The 16,386-nt window shown below is 65.9% G+C and overlaps 1 protein-coding gene across 1 annotated transcript in view; it reads right to left on the reverse strand.

Moving 5' to 3' along the window:
* PDPK1 (3-phosphoinositide dependent protein kinase 1) overlaps window positions 1-16,386 on the reverse strand; it is a 44,969-nt gene that overhangs the window by 21,627 nt on the left and 6,956 nt on the right. The window contains exons 2-6 of the mRNA XM_037507759.2: window positions 6,169-6,432; window positions 4,381-4,423; window positions 4,046-4,183; window positions 705-849; window positions 275-372 (exon numbers count right to left, since the gene is read on the reverse strand). Coding sequence (XP_037363656.1) covers window positions 275-372; window positions 705-849; window positions 4,046-4,183; window positions 4,381-4,423; window positions 6,169-6,432 — 688 coding nt within the window. The remainder of the gene's footprint in view (window positions 1-274; window positions 373-704; window positions 850-4,045; window positions 4,184-4,380; window positions 4,424-6,168; window positions 6,433-16,386) is intronic.

Consider the following 16,386-nt stretch of genomic DNA (forward strand, 5'->3'; position numbering starts at 1 on the left):
CGCCCTGAATCTTCTGGGAGGACGAGCCACCAAGGCCCTGGGGGCCTGCAACAACTATGCAGAGCGCGCCAGAGCCACAGCACCCACCCCGCCTCCTGGGACCCAGGGCGCCCCTCCCTGCCCACTGGGAGCCGGCCTCAGGGGAGCGCTGGCCACCCTCTACAGTGGCGGGACATGCAGACAGGGGCCCGAGTAGGAACTCCAGGCACCTCAACACATTTCCAAGGCGCTACGGGGGGACAAGCCCTGCGTGGCCGTGGCGCTGAAGCCTCACCTTGCTTGCTCTCCGGGGACAGCACCTTCGCGGTCCCGAAGTCTGTGATCTGGATGTGCATGTCCTCATTCAGCAAGATGTTCTCCGGCTTCAGGTCCCTGTGGAAACACAGCTCCTCACAGTCGGGGCGAGCCGGCAGGGCAGCAGCACGGCCGCGCGCTCCCGTCCTCCGAAAGCAGAGCCCCGAGCGCCCCGATGCCCACAGCCCAGCAGCTCCTCGGTCGGCACCTCGTCTGACCCAGAAAGCGTCAGCAAGAACATCTCGACTGGGCTGTGTCAGAATGTGCCGGACAATGAGGCAGCAACAGCGCACACCAGAGCTGCCAGCGAGGAGCGGCCGCGGCCCAGACAGCGCAGGAGGCGAGCGAGGCGAGCGCAGCAGGCCCCGGCTCCGGCCCCGGCGTCTCCAGCGGACCCGCGCGCGCCGCACCTGTGGATGATGCCCCTGCCGTGCAGGTACTCCAGCGCCGACACCATCTCGGCCGTGTAGAAGCGCGTGCACGTCTCGTCAAAGGAGCCGATTTTGCGGATGTACTTAAGTAATTCTCCATTTTTGGCGTAACTAAGGCCAAAATCTGCATATTGCTTCATTAAGGAAGGACACAAAGGTCATCTTCCAGGACCTGGCCTCACCAGCCCGCGGGAACTTTCCGTACCACTAACACCTGAAGGTGCCGTGGTCGGAGACCGCCACCCCCGGGGGACGGGCCTGCGGCAGCCAGACCCCACCAAGCGGGTGGAGGGTGCCGAGCCGCCAGCCCGGCAGCCGCACAGCCAGGTGCGCTCCATCAGGCCAGGCGCAGGCTCCGCAAGCGACACTCCTTTGCAACTACACACAGTGGCCGCTTTGGGGAGAGAAAGTGCTTCCTCAGCGCCGTGACTCAGTCTACACCGGCCGAGGGGCCCGCGGCAGGTCCCCACAATTCCTGGCCATCCTCTTGGAACCGTTCGAGGCGGCACAGAGCACAGCCCTCACCCAAGTGCGGCCTCCTGCAGCAGCAGACACGGGCCTATGCGTGGACTCTGACAGGCCCAGTGCTTCCCCTGGCAGCAGGGCACTGACCGGTCCTTCCCCACCGGAGCAGCACCCTGAGGGCAGGGAGGGGTCACGCCTGATGGCCAACCCGAGGGCCGCATGGCTTCTGTTTGCCAGACACCGTCAGTCCCGCCAAGTGGGGCACCGAAGCCCAGGGCAGTCAGGACAAGCCAGGAGGGACACCGTGCAGCTGCCCCACTGCCCCGACCAGCCCCAACTGTGCTTACCAGGAGCCTGGAGCACAAACCAGCCTCACCTCCAGCAAGGACAGAATCCCTTCCTGGGGGGCCCTGCTCTGCACCTTCCTGGGGTGTGGGTGTCAGGGGCCCTTTGCCAGCCTGCACACTCTGGCCCGCCCAACCCCAGTAGGAGCGCAGTGCTGCTGTGCAGGCACCCCGGAACCGCCTCCGAGCCTCAGCAGTGAGAAGCGCCGTCTCCGGGCGCCTGCAGCCACGTGGGAGGCCCGGCCCGGCGCCTCTTCCGGCTTTGTGGGTTTTGCCCCTTATCTGACCGCTCCCCCAGTTCCTGTTTCCTGCCCGAGGGACACTTTCTAGTTCTCTGCTCGGTGGAGGAGCCAGGTGACCAGCGGTTCGACAGGACAGATGCTGAGGCCCACGGCTCTTCGACTACACACATTGCTCAGCCATGGCGTGTGGGCCAGCTTAGCCCCTTTCGTGCCCGAGAATGTCCCCACCTCCCTTGGCACCACCAGTGCCCCAGGCCAGGGGGGAGGAAGCTGTGTTCTGGCCCTAAGGGGAAACAGACGCTGCAGCAGCACTGGCCAGAGAGGGCAAGCCACGGACCAGTCACAAAGCTAAGGATGGTGTCCAGACCCCTGAAGTCTGGTGGCCACTCCTGGCCCCGTGCTGCAAGAAGGACACACAGGGACGTGCGGGGACAGCCATCCCTGAGCCCCTCCCCCCCCCCGCCTCCATCCCGGTTGAGGGTCAGTGCCCTCGCTGCCTGGCTTGTCTGGTCAGGCTGAGCCTCCAGGGGGCGGAGGCCACTAGCTCAGGGATCGGACCACGTGCTTGCAGGCTGCTAGGGGAAGTCGGGCTCTGCCGTGTCAGAACTGGGGTGGGTCAGCCCTGAAGAGGCTGGAGGAACTGCTCCCCTCGCCGAGTGTAAACTACAGCTGAGGGGAGAAGGAGCACACACGGGGCTCCCTAAACTCCCACCCCGCTCCTAGAAAGGAGACAAGGGACCCCGGAGCCCCTCTCCGGCTACTGTGAAATCGTCTCAAAGCCCAAGAGCAGCAGAGAGCACAGGCCGGAGCTCCTGGCCTTGCGTCTGCGCTGCCATGCCCACCCCTGGTGCCAAGACAGCAGCACCCTCGCCCCGCGCCACCTCGCCCCCACGCATGACAGAGCAGGAGCTGTCACGCATGCCTGCTCTGGTGGCGCCCGGGCTGGCCCCTGCTCCCCTCCACCACCAAACGCACTGTGTACTGACCGCACCCCTCTCAGCCCTCCTCCCTCATCCAACTGCCAGCATCACCACAGTACAGAGACCCAGCCCCCCGGCAGCCAGCACCTCGGTCAGAAGTCATCTGGTCCTGCGGCCTGTGCCTGCACCCTGCCCAGTCTCCTGCAATCTCTGCAGGGCTTGACCCAGGCTCAGCCCCTGGTGACCCCCGAGCCTCCGTCCCGCCAGCCCATGACCCACGTGCCACCCAGCTCTGCTCAGAGCTCCATGGCAGCGAAGGGTCCGAGCCAAGGCCGCAGCCCCCACCGGGCCCCTGTCTGTCTCTTGCAGTGCAGTGATAGCGCCACCATGGACCCAGAGCCACCTGGACGCCACCCTCCCTCTCCCAGTTCAGTGAATGATGCGCAGCGGGAGCAGCGGCCAGAGGACCATCTGCCCTGCTGGTGGGCCGCTGAGGCGCAAGGAGCTGGCTCAGGTGCTCCTCCTGAGGGACACTGAGCTGATGCCGAACAAAGTGGACCTTCAGATCACCAAGCTGGACAGCCTGGCCCCCCAGCCCACCAAGCAGGTGCCGACCATGCGGCTGGCGTCTCCAGAGAGGTAAGTGCCCCAAGGGCAGAGCCCACCCTCACAGACACCACCTCCCCACTACCTGGCACTCAGCAGGGACCACTCAAAAGCAAAGGACACAGAAAGTGGCCACCTGCCCTCTGCTCGGGCCCCTAGATGAGGTGACAAAGACAACAGACAACGCTCCTGGCTTGGCTGAGAAGTGAGGGGCCTGAGGCCTCTGCCGGAGAAGCAGACTGCAGGCTGGAGAGCGCGAGGCCGTGCGGTGAGGCCCTGGGGAGAGACCATGACTGAGGCCAGTGTCCCAGGTCCACGGAGAGGGGCTCTGGCCCTGGTTCGCACTGCACTTGTCGCTGGGCCCAAGCCTGGGAGCTGTGGCTGCCTGGCCCACCCCACACCCCTGGGCCAAAGGCTACATGGAGGTGCCTGCCCCCGCCACCTAGGGGTCCCGGCCTCCTCCTGGCACGCCCCTCCTGTATCTGCGCACGGGCCCCAGGAGGCCGGCCAAGGCAGGACGGGAGGCCCCAGCGCCGAGGCGCACGACCACAGGGCTAAGATCTCACCCATTACATGTGATTCTCCTCAGTGAAAACCCCTCAGAGATGGCCGTGACGCCGCGCAGCAGGCTCACATCGGCGCACCGGAGACCCGGAACTTGCTGGGGGTCCCCAAGGCAAAGGGATTGCGTTTCAAGGAGAGGGGCCACTGCGGCGACACACAGGGCGCGCACGGAAGGATACAAAGCTTCTCGTCATCCTGGAAGGTGAAGTACAGCCTGACGAAGAAGGGGTGGTCCAGGCGCGACATGACGTCTCTCTCCCTGGTTACATACGGGGCCTTGTTCTCTTTGATAATGTGCCGTTTCTCTAGGATTTTAACTTACGATGGAGAGAAGCCTGTCACCGCCCCTGGCCCGGGTGACGAGCACGCGGGCGAGCAGCTCACGAAACGCCCGGCTCACGGCCCTAAGCCCACAGCGTCTTCACCCCTGAAAACAGCGCAGCGACCCCCAGGCGCCGGACAGCCCAGGCCGCGTCCCCCACCCTTGGCCGCACAGCGCGGGGCGAGTACTTACTAGCGTATTCTCTGGAGGTCGCCAGCTCTCGGGCCAGGACAACCTGGTTTGGAAAGAAAGGGGGACAGGAAGGAGAAATACTCAGTATAACCGGGTCTCCAGCCCACCGCGCGCCCTGCACGCAGACGGCCACCCTGGGAAGCGCCAGACACCAGATGACGGCGCAGCGGCCGGGCCGTGCTGCCGAGCGTGACGCGTGTCGCCGACCAGTCCCAGTCCATGTGCTGACGGGCCCCGGCGGCGCTCTTGGAATCTGCGAGCGGGCCCCTGCTGCAGAGAGCAGCAGCAGTCACCCCGCCCCGGGGCCGGGGCCACGACCCCCTCCCCACAGATGCCCTCCCGGCGCGTGCCCCATGGGCTGCCCTGGTCTGGGGCTCCTCCAAACAGCCATCACCACACACTGGATGCCGCCCGCAGACACCGGGAGGGCCACGTTCTCACGCACAGGACACCCAAGCTCTCGGGGCCTGGGAGAGCGCCCTGGGGTCTGGCCTGCACAGGAGGGTCATGCCCCGGCGGCGCCACTCCAAGGCATGCGGGGTCCCCACGCCAGCTGCACTTGGGACAGAGGGCCAGGGGCATCACCCTACACTTTCCACATGACAAGCCCCTCACCAACTCCCAAGCGGCAGGGAAAGCGGTGCGCGGTGCCTGCGGCATCACGGAAGCAGAGCAGGGGCCAGGAAGCAGGGGCCACAGGTGGGCGCGCCGCGCTAGCTGGGAGGCACAGCCCTGTACAGGCCCCTGAGGCCCCCCGGCAGTGAGCGGGAAAGCCTGCAGGAAGCCCCTGCAGAGCGAGGGCAGCAAGGCCGGGTGATGGGGCTCGAGTGGGAGGGGCGCAGAGACCCTTCCGGAGGCATAGGCCTTGAGGGCGGCTCGCAGGCACCGGGGCCTTGGGGCGCAGGAGAGGATGCTCGTGCAGCCAGCGCCCCGGAGGCGTGCCTGTGAGGCCAGCACCGCGGCTCCGCGCAGGGTGGCATAGGCACGCCCTCTCCCAGAGGCCAAGGCCCACACGTGCCCTCCAGGTCATGCCCTCCAGGTCACCAGCTGATGTCCCTCCACGTGTGAGAGTGGGGGCTCTGCCCAGCAGCACTGGGTGCCACTGGGCTGCATGCTACAAGACAGACACACCCGGAGAGGCTCGGCCAGGCTGCAGGCTACAGACACACCCGGAGGGGCTCGGCTGCGCTGCCCAGGCCCTGGCAAGGGCTCCTGGGGCCTGTGGCCAGTGCCATGGCGGGAGCATGGTGCCAGGGCAGATGGGGCCTACTTGGGCCCACCATGGAATGCAGGGCGCATGGGGAGGGTGGCCCACAGAAGGGCCTCACTTTTTAGTTGGGACAAAAGCCCAAAGCAGGCAGGCCGAGGACGGGAGCGGCCCCTCTGCCAGGCCTGGCGAGCGGCAGCGTCCGGCAGCTGCTCCCCTGAAAGGACCTGGAGCCCATGAGCCTGGACCCGGCCACGGAGGCAAAGGGCTGCCCGCGAGGGCGTAATGCCTTCACACCTTCAACCAAAGCTGCCAGCACGGACAGGAAAAGCGCAGGGGAGCCAACGTCACGCAGCTGTAAGGACGCCGGGGGAACACGCTGAGAGCGGATCATCGCCGCCCCCCCCCCCCCCATAAAGCCCTGACTCAGAGGCTCCGGGGCCGGCCGGGCCCCCAGGCACCCTCGGCGGGAGGGGCGGAGAGGGAGAACAGCACTTGGCACCCGCCTTCCGCGCGGAGCCCCAGCAAGTCAGCCTTCCCAGGGAAACACGCGCGACGGGCCGCGGCCGCAGAATACTCACTGTGGAAAAAGAGCCTTCGCCAAGAATCTTCCCGAATTTGAAATCTTCGGGCCGTTTCTTCCGAGGCTGCAGTGGCGGCTGCGCGGCGTGCTGCAGGGAGGCGCCGCCGGGCCGGGACTCGGCCGCCGTGCCGTCCATGGCGGGGCCCTGCCTCCCTCCGCCGGGAGCGCCAGGGGCCGTGCCGGGCTCAGTCTGGGTCCTCACCATGGATGGGGACGGGCAGGAGCATAACACCACGCTGGGCTGGATGGGCACCGCGTCATACTGGCGGGACACAGGGAGAGGGGTCACACGCCTGGCCGCTCACCACCCGAAGCGCCGGCAGCGGCCCCCCAGCCCCTTCCCCACTCAGGTCCCTGCCCTCCCTGCCCGCCACCAACTGGGCGCGGCCGCCCTCGCCGGCCCTCCAGGCCGCGTGGCCTAACCACCATCTGGGTGGCCCCTGCCCACAGTGGGCGCCGGGCAAATCCCAGCCCCGCGCAAGGGGGCACGGGGGTGGGGGGGGCCTTGACCCAGACGGCGCCCACGGCCCCGCACCCTCCTGCGGTGCAGCCCCAGGCCCAGCTGTGCCCGCCTCGCAGGCCCGAGCCACTCTCCAGGCGGCCACCCCCAGGCGCGCCTCCTGCGCCCCACGGGCAAGGCGGCGAGCCACGGCCGCAGAGGCCCGACCACCTTCGTCTACCCCGGGAGCCAGGCTGCTCGCCAGGCCGGGCCCCCCCAGAGCAGGCGCCCAGCCGGCACCGACGAGGAGGCGGGAGGGGGAGCAGCGCGGCCCGGGAGCGCAGGCCAGGCCGCACACGGCCACCCGCCCCGCAGAAACCAAACACACAACAAAACGTCACCAACACGGCTCGGCCATCACCTTCGAAGGAAAGGCCTGAACCCCTGGACAGACGCGGGGGGCTGAGGGGCCCAAAGCAGCAGCGACCCTTCCGCTGCGACGAGACTCACCGGCAAGAGCCCCGGGGCCGCCGGGACCCCGCCACCCGCCCGCCCACCCGGTAGAGCTCGCGGGGGTCGACACGGTGGTGCAACAAGGGGGTGCCGGCTGAGCCAGGGTCCCGCGCAGCCAGAAAACTGCAGCCTCGAGCACAGGCACGGAGGGGCCCCGGGGGCGGGCGTGCCCAGCAGGCGTCCACAGACGCACACCCAGAAGCCGCGCCGCGCGCTTTCCTCAGGCGCCCACGAGACGCTTCCCAGGAATGGCCCACGCCTCGGCAGCCACGGCACGTGTCCTAAAGCCACGCAGATGAAAACCATGCTGAGTCGTCCCCCCCCCCCCAGCCCTGGCGCTAAATCACCCGCGAACGCAGGGGCTAAACCACGGCCGCGTGGCAGCAGCTGGGGGACCGGGGTGTCGGGAGTCGAAATTAAAAATAGTTTACGAGGGCCTCCCCGGTGGCGTAGTGGTTGAGCGCTGGCTTGCGAAGCTGCCTGCAGCCTCTGCAGCACTGGTTTGATCCCCGGCTGCTCTCAGGCCACCGGAGGAGGGTCCCACATGGCGCGCAGACCTCTCCTGCCGCCCGCTGCTCCCCTCAGCAGTGTCCTTCGGTCCTTCTGCCTGCTCTGCTCCCCGCTCTGGCTCTGGTGAATTCTCTCACCCTCCCGCGCTTCTGACTGTACCCAGTGCTTGTATAAATAAATAAATAAATAAAATTATTTTTTTTAAAAAATAAATAAATAAAAATAGTTTACGAAAATGACACGAGCGACCGGAACCCGGGGCGCAGGGAGGCGGCGCTGGAAGATAATGGCAGCACAGGCTCACGCCGGAAGAAAACCCCAAACAAGCAATCTAACATCACACCTAGCGCACCTGAGAGCGGAACAAACAGGACCCAAAATTACAACAACTAAGGCTGCGTGCGTGTGTGTGTGCGCGCGCGCGGGGGGCTCACAAGCCAACAGCCGGTATAATATTCACTAGGAACACCTGGGCCTCCCTGGGGGCGCAGGGGTGAGTCTCGGTCTATGAGGCTGTCCACAGCCACTGCCGCACCAGTTCCATCCCCAGCCAGGGAGCTACTAGCCCCACGGCGCACAGACCCCTCCTGTCTCCCCGCTGCGCCCCTCAGCGGTGTATTTCGTCAGCCTGCCTGCTCTGTCTCTGGCGACTCCTCTCACCCTCCCGTGCATCTGGCCTGGACCCTGGTTCTTGTATAAAATAAATAAATAAGTCGTTAAAAAAAAAAAGGAAGAATAAAGAAAAAGGCCCGTTAACAACCATCCTGAGAGCTCTGAGGTGGGGGAGTAAAGGGACAAGGAGACTCCAGGGACGGGGCCCCAGTCAGCGACGGGCCCTACACTACGCCTGGCCGCGCCTCAGGATCGAGGGGCGTTTATGTCCCCACGGAGGCCCGCGAGAGGGAGACACCAGGGCGGGGGGAGGCGCGGGGAAGAGGCAGAGAGGACCCACGGAACCACACGCTTTGCGGGGGTAAGCCGCGCGGCCGGCGACGCTGCCTCACAGCTCAATAAAACAACAGCTGCGTTAGGTGATCCATGTAGATTCGGTCAAATCTATAAACCATCTAGACTTTTAATGAAAAAACAGACAAGGACAGGCGCCAAGGCCACTCAGGTAACCGGACGCTGGACAGTAATCCCAGCCAGGTCCCAGCAGCGGGGGCAGCCCAGGGTGTGCGGGGGGGCCTAGCAGGCAGGAACACACACAGACACCCGAGGCTGGTAAAGCTGGGTTTTTTTTTATTTTATTTTTATTTTTTCAAGATTTATTTACTTACACGAGAGTTGGGGTACAGGCCAGATGCGGGGGAGGGTGAGAGGATTCACCAGAGCCAGAGCGGGGAGCAGAACAGGCAGAGTGATGAAATACACTGCTGAGGGGAGCAGCGGGCGGCAGGAGAGGTCTGCGCGCCATGTGGGATTCTCGCCGGCCGGTCGGGATCAAACCCACGCTGCAGAGGCTGCGGGCAGCTTCACAGAGCGGCGCTCAACCGCCTGTGCCATCAGGGAGGCCCGCAAAGCTGTCTTTTTTTAGATATTTATTTTTGTACAGAAGAACTGGGGTACAGGCCAGAGGCGGGAGGTGAGAGGATTCACCAGAGACAGAGCGGGGAACAGACCAGGCAGATCTACTGAAATCCACTGCTGAGGGGAGCAGCAGGGAGACAGGAGAGGCCTGCTGCGCCCTGGCTGGGGATGGAACTCGTGCTGCAAGCGCTGATAGTGACAGCCTGAGCCTCGGCCCCTTGGCCCCCGGGGAGGCCCTGGCAAAGCTGTCTGAGGCAGGCACCGCACACAGCCGTGGTCACCCCACCCAGTGTTGCTGTCAACAGAGTGATGCCAGAACAGCTGTCAAAGCGACACACAGAGCCACTAGAAGCGGGAGGAGACAGTTAAGGGCTGAAGTGGTGCTGGAAAGGACGAGATGGGCTGCGTGGCAGTGGTGGCACAGCCATGTACGGGTCTCTGGTCTGGCTCTGCCCCCAAGTTCTAGCAATGGCCTCCTTGGCCTATGCCCCCACCCAGCTGGCCAGGAGCAGCGCGAAGGGCACGCGGGGAGCGGCTGTCTGTGAGCGCCCCCACTGGAAGGGACCAGGAGAGCAATAACTCCACCTTTGGAATAAAAGACATGATCAAACTGGCCCTGGCACCCCTTGCTGCATCAGGAAAGGACGTTGCACCCTCCAGGGGCACCTGGCGCCACGGCCTGTCACTGGCCACAGTGTGACTCTGAGGGCACTAAAAAGAGACCCACAGGCCCGCACGGCCTGCGGAACGGGGCGACACCATCAACCCAAGCGCTCAGCAAGCAGCCTCTGCGCTAGCAGGCCCAGGGACGTGGTCGCGGGCCCCACGCCTCTCCCTTGGGCAGCCTCCTAGTGGGCGAGGGGCCTCCCCCCACCCACCCCGCCAGCACCCGGCGCGGGGCCGCCCACTCAGCCTCCTGCACGTGACGTCCTGCTGCGTCCCGCCCGGCCCAGCTCTGGGCCCCCTGGACGGGCAGGCAGAGACAGCAGCCTGTCCAGCAGCGCCCCTGCCTTCTCACCCCACGCCCGCAGCTCACGGGCACGAGCGAGGTCTAAGCGTGACTGTGCTTCCTCAGTCCGAGCAGACGATCCCGCAACGTGAGCTCTTCCGAGCGCTTCTGATGCATCAGCTACGACAAGCAAAGCCTACGGGAAAACCTCCAGTTGAGGCGCCTCCCGGCTGATGGCTTGGGCTGTGGCGGCTGCTAAGGGGCTACTTGTGCTACAGTTTCAGGCCGTAACTGAGATGTGGAACAGCTCTCTGACCACCATCTGGAGACCCCGGGGCCGGGGGCCGGGGGTGTGGGTGGGGGCTGCCAGGTTGCAGAGGTGCCCCTTGTAGCCTACCAGCCCGGCCCTGGAGACAACAAGGCTCGGGGAGCACGGGGCCTGCAGTGAGTCACCCCCTCCTGGCCCAGTCCTAGCCTCTCGCCACCCACTTGGTGACCCAAAATTATGGCAAGTAAATATTCCTGCTTACTCAACAGCTCCTGAAACTGAAATCTCCGGGAAGTGTAAAGTAGCCCTGGGTGTGCCCGCAGGCCACCCTGTCCTCCCGACCACACGAAACCATCACAGAAAGTCCCTGGGGACACGGCCCTTCGCCCAGTTCCACCAGGCCCTGTGCCACCAGAAACAGAGGCCGCGTCTCCAACCCGCGCAGGCGTGCACCCCAAACCACGCTCCTCACAAGCCCCAGGAGGCTGAAAGCCATACCTGCCCGCACAGCCTCGGCCCAGTGGGGTCAGGAGTCTGCCCCGCCACGCTCACGCCCCGCCCTCCCCCTTGCCAAAACGGGCACCCCATCCACCTCCCCATGCTTCGGACAGGCTGCCTTCTGTATGCCCCCTCCTGCCTCCTGGGGGGGCCCCCAGGCCAGGTGCCTGGAGCCCGCCCGAGGAGTGTGGCACGTGCCCGGGCCGGCTGGCACCTGACCTCAGTGGCGCGTGGCCAGGAGCCTGGCGCCATCCACATGCCAAGTCCTTCAAGCTGCGGCTGGCGCCTTTGGAAGTCTCTGGAAATATGGGTTTTACCAGGTGCCCCCCTGCACTCCCCCGACAGCAGGCTCCGGCTGGGCGCCGCAGCTGACGGGCTCCCAGGCCGCCTTGAGAGCGACGGCGCGGCTGTCAGTGGGACACGGGCGGGCGCCAGCGTGTTTCTCTTCGCTCGCATCTAAGAACGTGAGTTTCAACTTGACTGTTTGCCTCTTGAGCTCAGCGGTCTCCCGGCGAGGCCGAAGCTCTCCAGGAAAATTTAACTGGAGATCAAGTTACACTTTCACACCCACTGAAAACCCGCCAAGGCTCAACTCAAGGAGGTACCAGTGCTCAGCCACTCGGAGCCGGGTGCGCCGAAGCAGCTCTCGCCCGAGGCCGCAGCCCCGAGATGGGACAGACACAGACACGCGCCACAGGCAGACGGGTCAGGTCACAGGGGTGAGGGGCTGCAGACGAGGGGCCACCTTTCCGCTTTCGGCCCAGGGCCCAGATCCAACCCCGGTCTCCCCCCATCTGCAGCCTCACAGACCGGGGAACTGGGCGGTCTCCAGGCAGGCGGGAGCTTACTCAGGAACACAGCGCACCCCCAAAAGTGAACCTCCCACTGCTGGCAGCGGGGCGGCGGGCAGATGAGCAGACACAGGACAGTCCCAGGATTCAGGGGAGAAGCGGGGGCCTGGGACGGCCTCCTGGGCTCCTGCGTCGACATGGGGGCTGGGGCCCAGCAGAAGAGGCACCTTTGCTACCAAAATGGCAGGAAGGGTGGCGCTGGGGTGGGCGGGTCACCGTCTGGAAAAGCAGTTTAGACTGCTTGGCAAGGTAAAGGCTCCTCCACTGGCTCCGCTGAGCGCCAGCAGGAGGCCGGCAGACCAGTGCCCTGGGGCCGGCACAGACAGGGGGCAGGGGACGGGTGGGGCCCGGGGAGAGCCCCCTAACTTAACAAGGATCTGAGACAGAGAAGGCCCCGAAAGCCGTCTCTCAGCCTGAGGGGATGCGGCGGCGGCTGCCCCAGGCCCGCGCCAGGCTGGACAACCAGGAGCGGAGCTCTCCCCGGCAGATTCTCTGAACACATCCTGGCTCTTCTACAAGCCTGCGGAGGGAGACCCCCAACTCCGTGACAGCGCGAGAATGAGTGGGCCCGGAAGTCTCATCTCCGGATCTCCGGCCGCGACCCAGCTTGCCCGTCTGCCTCTGGCCAGTCCCCGGGGCGGGGGCGGGCAGAGGAGCCTCAGCAAGAGGGGAGGCACGCCGGGTGGAGAGGTCAGCGGGCTGGGCCTGCCCTGGTCCTCACTGGCTGGCTGACCTCGGCCGGCGGGAAAGGAGAACATCCCCAGGCTGGCTGTGGGACTGGGCCGGCTCATCCAAGGGTGTGCGCTATGGACGCTCTTGCCATGGACAGAGACACCGAGCGCCCCCAGACCGCAGAGTGTGCCTCCGGGGGCCTGAAGCCACGCCCTTCCCTGAGGCATCTATTCTCTGGAGAAGTGAATGAAATGAAGGCTGTGTTCAGAGACCAGGCCCAGCTCGAGGTGGACAGACTATCTCGGCAGGAGAGGCGTCCAGGTCACAGCCGTCCAGTCAGGCTGCCACTGGGCCAGCAAGAGCAGGATCCCAAGCTCAAAGAGCTAAGCTGCCTTTAAAGGCTTCCCGGGCAGAGCACGTTCTGAAACTCCAGGACACCACAAAGACGGGGCACCTCCCTCTGGGCCCCCAGGTGGGGTGGGGGGCGCGCGCTGCTACCCAATCCGACCAGCTCATCCCCTGAGGACACTGCCCTCAGCTCCGCTCTGTGCTCGCTGGCAGCACACACTCTGGTAAGAACCTCTCCTCGCCCCGAGAACTAGGCCCAGCCCAGAAATGCAGGCAGAGCAGGGCCAGCCACTCCCACTGCCTCCCCAGCACCCCAGGCTTCCCCGCAAAGAACCTCCCCCCAGCGCGGAGCAGCGACAGTGAGGATGGGCCAAGGGTAGACGCCACCTGGCTGGAGCCGTGGGGACCACGAAGTCAGGGCACGCGGGGCTGGAGTCTCGGACGTCCCCTCCGGGGCTGCTGGGGCCCAGGTGAGGAGATCTGGGGCCCAGGCGCCTGTGCCCACACCGGCCTTGGGAGCCCAGCAGGCGACAGGGAGCTGCCCCCAAGAGAAGTCGCCCCCGCACCCTCCCGCTCCGAGACACAGCGGCCGGCCACGTATCCAGAGCGGCGCACGCAGCCCCACGCGGAAGCCGCACGTGGACGGTGGCTGGACGCACGCGCAGCCCAGGGTGCAGGAAGGGCAAGGCGGACAGAGGGCCTGGGTAGGTCACTGCGGTGGTCACTGCGGTGGCCTCCCCCGGGGCCTCTCAGCAGGGAGGGGGGCCAGGACGGCGACGCTGGAGAGCGGGGGCAGAGATGCCGAGGCGCTCAGGGCGCTGGGAGCTGCTGGCAACACGGCGGTCACGCGGCCGGAGCAGAGGGCCACACGCGGGGCCGCCGAGCACCCGCGAAGCCCGGCAGAGCAGAGCGCTGGGCATGGGCGCGTGCGGGCCACATCCGCTTTAGACGCCCCGTGGGACTGCCCGCGTCCCTGACAGCTGTGACTCTGAACAGCACCGTTTAAAATACAATTAACGGGGCCTCCCCGGTGGCGCAGCGGTTGAGCGCTGGGTTGCGAAGCTGCCCGCGGGCTCTGCGGCGCCGGTTCGATCCCCGGCTGCTCCCCGGCCCCCGGAGGAGGGTCCCGCATGGCGCGCAGACCTCTCCTGCCGCCCGCTGCTCCCCTCAGCAGTGTCCTTCGGTCCTTCTGCCTGCTCTGCTCCCCGCTCTGGCTCTGGTGAATCCTCTCACCCTCCCGCGCTTCTGACTGTACCCAGTGCGTGTATAAACAAAACAAACAAACAAATAAATATAAATTAAAAAAAAAAAGCATGCCTCTATTAAAAAAAAATTTAAAAAAAATAAAATACAATTAACGCGAAGCCATTTTTCTCTGCTGGTAAAGAAAACATGGATCAGCGCGCTTCACGTGCTTCCAGGGCCAGGCGGCGCGACCGCGGCCCAGGTGGAGACCAGGGCCCCAGTCCAGCCACGAGCGGGGTCGGGGCCGGGGCCAGAGCCGCCCTGCGGGCCTCCGCGGGAGCAGAGGGTGCCGGGGGCGGGTGGGGCCCGGGGGAAGCGTCGGGGCGGGCGTGCCGCGTCCCGTCTGGAGCTCACCCTTCTGCCCGCCGCGCAGTCTGGCCGCAAGTAGAACCGCAGGCGAAGACGCGTGCTCTGAAAACCCGCACCAAGAAACGGTTAAGAAATTCCCAGCCGGAAACAGCCTGTGCGAATGTCCAGCAACAGGACCGCAGCCGCTCTGGGCTGCGCGCTCTGGGCTGTTCGCCAGGTGGCCACGGGGGCGCGGCCACCGAGGGGCTCGTGTAACAGTGCGCTGAAAGGGGCGGGACGGTGGAGGGAACTCTCACTGGGGGTGACACCTCCAGGTCTTCCCGGGGGTTCCCGGGAACTAGCAACCTTGATGGCTGCGGAGGACAAAGGGCAACCTGGACAGGGTCGGCAGAACCTGCTCCCGGGGGTGGGGCCTCTGCGGGAACCTATCCGTGGCGTACCCACCCACCGCAGGAGGGGAGCCCCCTAAGTCCTCGATGGACGGGGGATACCACACGGGACCCCAGGCCTTCTGACCTCCGCCCGCTCATCAGCTCGTTGGCGCACAGCAACTCCGGACACGCAATCATGGCGCACGGCCCGCGCTGGCGGGGAGCACGGTCAGAGCCCAGAGGCAAACCCTGTGTGAGGACAGCGACCCCAGACTGCGGCGGGGGGCCCGGCGCGGGAACCCTCCTCCTGCCTTTCGAGCCCACCAGCCTGGAGCAGCACGGAAGGTGATGAACCCACCCACGGAGCCACGATTCCGCTTCCCAGCAAACGACCTGGGGTACAATCTAGAACGAGCACTTACTCAAAGCTTCACTCGTAAAACCAATCTTTGGTCAGAAAACAGTAACAGCAGCAACAGCTCTTGCTTTCTGCTTTGCCAAATTAATGATTTAACGTATTAAAGTTGACAACTGGGTTTCTGATCTAAAGTCACGTTAATTATACGCCACTCAGAGACAGACCTTCCCTGGGGAATTAAATTCCTTCAGCAAATGCTCAGTGGTCCTGAGCTCGTTCAAAGCCCGGTATCGGGGCGCGTGGGGGCGGGGGAGGGGGCAGGAGAGGCAGACACAGAGCCGCTTCCCTCTCAGCAGAGGCCCGGCCGGCCCCGCTCCAGATCCACCCACTCCTCACAGCAGGCCCGGGCCTCCAGGACAAGGTCAAACATGGAAATAAAATTTGCGCACACGGACACTCACAGTGGAGCGCGAACCTCCTCCGCGTGTCCGCCCGCACCCCACCCGGCCGGCGGGGGGCCGCCAGTGTTCCTCCTTCCCTTGGCCGCTCCCGGGCCCACACCCGGGCCGGCGCCCTCGCAGCCCTGAGGTGGCCGCTCCGCCTGCTCTCCGACGGGCTTCCCCCAGAGCCCACGGCCCAGCCGGCTGCCCGCCGGCCAAGGAGGGCCGAGAGGCGAATCTGTCGGAAAACACGTCCCCCGAATGCCTGTCTGCGGAGTTCGGAACCGCAAGCAAGGCCTGGTTCACTCTGAGACCCTCCGACGGAGCCAGGCCCGCAGGCCCGCGTGGCGCCTCGGCTGGGCGAGCACAAGCGGGGGGAGGAGGTGTCAAAACCTCGCCCCCCCGCAGGGCCAGGGCCCAGCGCCCGCCACGAGACGCGCGGGAGACCCGGCTCGCGGCACCCACAGCCACTGCCCGACACGCCGGGTCTGCGCGCAGCTGGCTCTGCACCGGAGCCCGCCGGAGCCCGGCCAGCGTGGGCGGGGCCCGCACCGGGCCGGGTCGCCCTGCGCCAGCAGGAACCTCCAAGACCCGAGCGCCTTCACGGGAAGCACAAAGGACCCGCCGGGTGGGCACGAAGGCTCCTTTCACGAGGGAACGGCCGCGGGCCCGCCGTGGCAAACAGCAAGCGGGCAGCGGGGCGGGGCCGGCGCTCCCCCAGCCGCACTGTCTGGCTTCTCCCCACCGGCTCCGGCAAGTGGACATCGGGCGCCCGATCCTCACGGCTCTCTCCCCAAGCCCGCGGCCCGTCTCACCTCCAAAAGGCACCAGCAAATCCAACCTGCGGGCAGCTGACCCAGCTCCTGGCCGGCTGGCCCCCGGGGAGCGACAGGGGATAGGGGAACTGTCCTGGCC

The sequence above is a fragment of the Talpa occidentalis genome, unplaced genomic scaffold (genome assembly GCF_014898055.3).
Source record: "Talpa occidentalis isolate TD23 unplaced genomic scaffold, MPIMG_talOcc4v2.1 talOcc4.12, whole genome shotgun sequence".
Lineage (NCBI taxonomy): Eukaryota > Metazoa > Chordata > Mammalia > Eulipotyphla > Talpidae > Talpa > Talpa occidentalis.